Source organism: Maniola jurtina, chromosome 18 (assembly GCF_905333055.1).
Source record: "Maniola jurtina chromosome 18, ilManJurt1.1, whole genome shotgun sequence".
Taxonomy (NCBI): domain Eukaryota; kingdom Metazoa; phylum Arthropoda; class Insecta; order Lepidoptera; family Nymphalidae; genus Maniola; species Maniola jurtina.
Window position 1 is genome coordinate 1,960,804 of NC_060046.1, and position 6,984 is coordinate 1,967,787.

General features: G+C 35.9%; 1 protein-coding gene across 1 annotated transcript; it reads right to left on the bottom strand.

Moving 5' to 3' along the window:
* Positions 1–3,986: 3,986 nt before the first annotated feature.
* Positions 3,987–6,456, bottom strand: LOC123874314 (piggyBac transposable element-derived protein 4-like). Its single transcript, XM_045919570.1, has 2 exons — positions 6,314–6,456; positions 3,987–6,159 (listed from the first exon to the last, which is right to left on the bottom strand). The coding sequence occupies exon 2, from the start codon at positions 6,144–6,146 to the stop codon at positions 4,344–4,346; it is 1,803 nt and encodes a 600-aa protein (XP_045775526.1). The 5' UTR covers positions 6,147–6,159; positions 6,314–6,456; the 3' UTR covers positions 3,987–4,343.
* Between the last annotated feature and the right edge of the window lie 528 nt (positions 6,457–6,984).

Sequence of the window (6,984 nt, forward strand, 5' to 3'; positions counted from 1 at the left end):
CACTAAGGGTCCCGTATCATCATACAAGGTGATTTTTTAATATTAGGTGGTTATTAGGTTAGGTGGTGGTGGTTAGGTTATTTAATACAAGGTGTACACATTAAAATTTTCTTTTTCATGTAACCACAAATTCATGGTTTTCGGATTTTTCTATTAGTTTTGCTATAAGGTATACCTAGCTACCAAATTTAATAATTCTAGGTAAACGGGACTGATATACATGATAGACAGACGGACAGACAATAAAGTGATCCTATAAGGGTTCCATTTCCTTATGAGATACGGTATAAAAATGGTTTTAAACAGTAAAGATCAGTCCTTTAAAGAAGGAAATATTAAAGAATTGCAATCACATAGACGTCGCCACAGGCTCGAGCTAGTTGAAAGTATTTGTGCTAAGCCCGCATTATGAGTTTTCCAGGGCCTCTCATTAAAAACATCCTTTTGTCCTGAGCGCGGACCCTAATAACCCGTTATTGTTATTTTTCCCTCTCTTTTTCTCGCATAGCTCTTCCTTTTTATTATTGGCGGGCCTGATTAAACTCAGATTTTGTAGTTTTGTTCATTTGTTTCAAAGAATTAAAAAAAGAAGGTTTTTGCTCGATGTTATGTTTTTCCTCTTCTACAATGCGAAGACCCTTTTGAGAAGTTTTGACACAAAAATCTGACTATATTCTATCCAAGGAAGGAAGTTCGTATAGCGCCCTCTCTGTTACATAATCCCATACAAATGATAGAGGCAAAAATCTCAGTGGGCGCTAATCATTTAGAGTCACCAAAAAATATACTAACGTCTTTCCGCGTATAGAGTATAATAATATTACTTAATATTATAAAATATGGGAACGTTCGGATGTTTATTATTCCTTTCTGCCCCACTGAGTAAACCAATTTAGCTGAAATTTGGATTAGAGATAGAACTCTGAATTAAAACATAGGCTTCATTTTTAACCGACTTCCAAAAAAGGAGGAGGTTCTCAATTCGTCAGAATCTTTTTTTAATCCGGAGAATACACAAGAATAACTCTATGACCGAATCCCACGCAGATGAACGCTATATTAAATTAAGCTAGTTATAGAAAGTTATAAATTTAGCGAATCGTCAAGTGAATCTACCACTAGTTCGGAATGCCCTTTTTACCGAGTAAAACGAACAAGAAACTGCGCTATGGTGTGAGGACAACTTAATATTCAAGTCAAGTCAAGTCATACAGTAGATTTACAGATAAACAAAAAATATACATTTCTCTCAATTTAGTACAATTCCATCCGCATAACAAAACCATAACATGTACTTACAGGCTATTTCTTAAATCCTCCAAAGATTTTTGGTTTTCAAATATAAATAAGTTATTTTTGCTACGCAAAATGAATCTTTGTTTTGTGTTGATTAAGTATCTTATTCGCGTAAGGGTTGTTTTTTTACCAATTTGCGAAACGGTCCCGGGGAAACCAGTTCACGTTGTCACATTAAATATAACACTGATAAAACAAAAGTGGCATAAGCCACAAAATAACAAATTGGCAGTGAACGAAGTAAGATTTACTGATTCCAAAGATGCGACGTATGCTACGCTATATCCATCCATACTAATATTATAAATGCGAAAGTGTGTCTGTCTGTCTGTCTGTCTGCTACGTTTTCACGGCCCAACCACTGAACCGATTTTAATGAAATTTGGTACAGACTTAGGATACATACCGGGGAAGGACATAGGCTACTTTTTATCCCGGAAAATCAAAGAGTTCCCACTACCACCACCGCGGGCATCCTCTAGTACTCTATAATATTACGAGTCGTAGCGTAATTAAGTGATTTTTAATTCACCCATCATATTAATACATTTCTCACTTTTTGCGTAAGCTTTATCAACTATAGTAACATATTTTTTTTAAATTAGCGACGAATAGTCCGGAGCAGACGAATGAAAAATAAACAAAACAAAGAACAACAAGTTTTACTGCACATGTCAAATTTTGTGCCGATTTTGAACGTTTGCATGGTTTTTAAGCACACTATACAGTGACGTAATCAAGGTTCGATCTCAAGGGGTTGTGTACGCGTCATAACTTAAATTTTGCAAAAGTTGAGTTAGGCCATTTTTCCTCTAGTCTGTGTATAGCGCTTTGAAATGCCCCCACAAGTGCGTTCAGGGTGTTCATACATAACACATGAGGGGTTCCGCATCTATTAATATCGTGTATTGTTTGACAGAAATGGTATTTTGCCAAAGTTTATGATAATGTGATATTTTTAGGACCTTGCCAGAACTTTCACACAATTAATGAATTCTTAGTGACAAAAAAGGCATGGCATTGGCTTTGCATTCAGCTGCCCACAAATTAGATTAATAGAATAGAATAGAATAGAATAGATTTTTATTCAAATAAACTTTTACTAGTGCTTTTGAATCGTCAAATAATTTACTACTGGTTTGGAATGCTGTTTGAATGAATTATAATATCATAACTCAAAAGTCCACAAGAGAGTATAATGATTTGTTACAATTGATAAATAAGGTAAGTATATTGATATAAGTAAACTGTAATAAAATAAATTGTAATATTTTAGCGTTTTGAAAAGATAAACTCCCGAGTTTCTTGCTGGCTCCTTTCAGTAAAAGCTGTTTTTAGAGAGTAGTAGGTATATTCCTTGCTGTTTGTCGAAGTGGTGGTCGATATGAACCGCTCGGCTTTGTTCCAGTGGAATTTATAATAATTTATAATTTATACCATACGGGGACTATAAAGCTACCTATCAGTAAAAAAATTCACTGATTATTTCACACATTTTAAAATTGAATCATTAGTTCCGCATATAACCCCCTGCATCAAAACTTTACCTGTTTATAATTTTGTTGTAGATTTATATAGACGGACTTAATTTGCTCATGTTTCCTTATTTGTACTTGAATTAAGTACGACCACTTTAAGGGTTTACCCTTTTCAATTATCAAAAGGTACGGAGGTATATTATAATGACCCTAAATTATGACGCCATGGGTCCAAACACCCCTTACAGCGAACACTCACTTACTTAACCCGCTTCAAAGTTTGGGCTATTAAAACAAAACAAATTAATGTAAAATGTTTTTAACCATTTTTGGGTCTGGCTGTGAAAACTGATGCTGGAAGGGCGTTCCATATCCTAGCGATCCGTTGGAGCCAGAAAGTTTAGGACTTTCTCTTATGTGAAGTCGCATATTAGTCATCGTAGCGTAGGGCACTCCCCAACACCATGGACTGACGATATAGAGTGGATAGAACCGCATAGATAAATCCGAGTAAGTCTGGCTGTAGTAGAGCTGTCATTAGAGAAAGCCATTAGCTAATTCATAATATTATTGTTTGTAAAACATTTATCAATACCATAAAGCTATTATAATCAATACCTACTAATATTATGAACGTGAAAGTTTGTATCTACCTATGGATGTATGTTACTCTATCACGCATAAACTACTGAACGGATTTGGCTTAAATTAGGAATGGAGATAGATTATACCCTGGGTTAACACACAGGCTACTTTTGATCTCGGAAAATCAATGAGTTCCCACTGGATTTTTAAAAACCTATATCCACAGGCAAAGTCGCGGGCATCAGCTAGTAGGTATATAAGTTTTATAACTGATTCTGAAAATTCTTTTACGATAGATAATTACATTATCATCAACGGCTACGTTATATTATATAGACTGCAAATTAAATAACGCGAACGAAATCGCGGGCAAAAGTTTGTTAAAATATAATAATCAGACCGCGTAGTTTCCTTTTAGAAGGTCTCTATGAATTTTATTTGTTTTACGTAGTAAACTTATATTGGCCACCTAAGTACCTACTTGTCAGAGTCCCTTTTGAAGCAAATTTCAATGTTGCAAAAGTATCAAAAAAGCCTAAATTTTCTGCCTCGGGTGAGAAAACCACTCACGCCTCGACGCCACACTGATCCCATCCATTATACTGTTTAAAAATACTTATATTAACCCTAGAAGCCCAATTATATTTATGAGGTCGTAAAGCCCAATCATACGTTAAAATGACGTGTGGTAATTAAAGGCCTATAATTAATTATGTTCTTAGAGTAATGTACTATTTGTGGATTATTTATTATAAAAACATTGTATTGAAATAAAAAAAATCCAATTTCATCAGTACTTATGTTTATTTATAGCTTTTAAAGATATGTGTAGCAAACTTACAAAATTTTAACAAAAAATGAGATCCTCTCAAGTTTTTTCTTATAATTAAATAAATTCTTAAAAAATCAACTACTTTTAAATTTTTTCTAATAATAAAATGTACTCTTATCAATACTTGACAGTCTCATAGTGTAATTCAGTCTTTAGACACAGTCTCGGCAAATGTCAATGTTATGCTCTCCACATATGGGTTTTTTGCACTTAGAGCACTGTGTTTTCGTCATTCTTTTTTTTTTATAATAACAAAAACCGCAATAACGTCGTTTCTTTGGTTCTGGCTCACCACTGGAACTTTGTGTTATTGGTTGTGCCTCTGTATTCAGTATACTTGCTATGCTTTCACGCAAGGTCCTTTTCAAAGTAGGTGCCTCTAATCTTTTTTGCATCCAGGGCGTTGTCAATTCTGTACTCAATTTCTTCATAAAATCTTTTCGGTTAAGTGGTTTCTCTTTTTTAGCCAACTTGTTGTGACAGTAAATAACATATGAATTCACAAAAGCCATGTTCAACATGCCATAAAAAACCGCCATAGGCCATCTATTAGTTTTCCTCTTAGAAGACATCGAGGAACACATTTGATCGAATGAATCAACGCCACCCTTAGTTTGATTGTAAAATAATATCATGTCAGGTTTTCCATTATTTTGATTTATTACAGCATCTTCATCACACGACGATAAACAGTAAACCATCTTTGATGGCTTGGGTTTATATGAAACCAAAGTCAAAGGTCCGTCAAAGCAAAACATTGAAGAACCTACCGGGCGCGAACGTGAATTCTTTATTTCTTCCGGAATTTCTCTCTTATTTGATCGTATGGTCCCAACTAATGTCAAATTATACGGAGCCTTTAGCAAGCTCTTCGCCAGTGGGACAGAAGTAAACCAGTTATCGCATGTTATATTTCTGTTTGATCCGTGCACTGTTTTAGTCAACTCCTTCACATAAAACTCTCCTAGGGGCAAACCATTCGTCTTCGTGCTTTTCCCAAGGTAAGGTATGGCATCTATCATGTATTTTGTTGAAGCATCACATATCATTGGAAATTTTATCCCATATTTATCCGGCTTATTAGGTATATACATACGGAAAGGGCACCGGCCGCGGAAACCCAACAATTGTTCGTCAACAGTTAAGTGTGTGCCAGGTATGTAATTCAGTCTACATTGATTGATGAATATTTCCCAAATCTTTCTGATAGGAATAAAAGCGTCTTCCTGTCGATGAGTTGCTCGCAAAGATTTGTCATCCATTCTCAAGCTTCGCAATAGAAATTCAAATCTCTCTCGGCTCATAACAGAGACATAGCGAGAGCCAGAGAACGAAGCATTGAACAACTCACCAGCGGATAAATGATTATCTTTCATTACAGCTGTTAACGTGAGTATTCCTATAAGGGCCCAGATTTCCGTTTCAGTGGTATCTCTGTAGCTTGCTGAAATTTCCTTCAAGTTTTCACGTTTTCGAACCATTTCAACGTTTGTCCATTTCACAATCTCTTCAACGATTTCATCTTTGATAAATAGTTGAAAACAAAGCAAAGGGTCAACGATATTTCTACACATTCGAGCAGGCCCTCTATTTATGCGTACAATATTTATTGCAGAAGTTCGGCCTGTAGATCGCCCTTTTACTGTCGCCCATATATTATTATTTTTTCCGCGAATCGAACGTTGAGATAATGTTATTATTCTGCGAGAAGACGATGGTGTTACCTCAAGTTGATGGGATTCTGAGGAAGGGTCAGTTTGTTCAGGCTCCTCTAGCCTATCTTCTGGAGTTGTATTTTCTATGACGTCAACCACGTCGTCCTCAAAGTCACTCCTGACATCATCTTCCGAAACACAATCTTCCTCTTCAGAGTCTGTATCTTGAGGAGAATAATCTTCGTCCTGTTCCAAAATCAATGCTATTTCATCTGGATTCAAAGGTTGACGGGACGCCATCTTCTTGACAAACCTAAAAAATAAGTATTATTTGATTAATTGGTAAATAATGGAACGAAAATAACACAAATCGAAACGTAAACATTAATCTCAAAAATTGCATAAAGCCTAAACATACGTCGATATGACGTACAAAATTGTTATAACAATAAAATGGCGGCACTTACCGTTGCACCAAAACCGTCACGCGTTAGGTCTCGGCGGGCACTGAGTTGGTTCGGGAAATCACGGTGGTCTGATCGAACGTAAGAAAGAGATAGCGAATTTTCGACAGAATATACGTCAAAACGACGTACATTGGGCGTCTAGGGTTAAAGACAGTCAAGTTCGAGTGGAACTCGCAAATGAACAGTTCCGTACCATCGTAAAATACATAATACTATTAACTTTTTTAAATTTTCATGGCAACCATTTTGAATTTTTTGTTATTTACAAACAGAATAGAAATTCACATTCTGTAAAAATTTCAACTCTCTACCTATTACGGTTCAGAGCCTGCTGACAGATAAATGGACAAACGGACGTATATCGGAAGCTTAGTCACAGGGTCCCGATACCACGCTTCAGGTACGGATCCCTAAAAAAACGGCCTGTTAATATACCTACCTATCGGTTTCTAAGTATGTGGCATCGTATCTGAATGTTAAATTGCTTGGCGGTACGGCTTTGCCAACAGAGTGGTAACTTGACCAGATACAATTTAGAAATTATAATATCCCAAACTGCCCCTGCTAAATCACACCACGCTAGGCGGGTGCTTGTTAATTTGTCCTAATGGGTACCAAAGTCTTAGACAATTAAAAATTTGGCTATTAAATCGATAAATGCAAGTAAATAT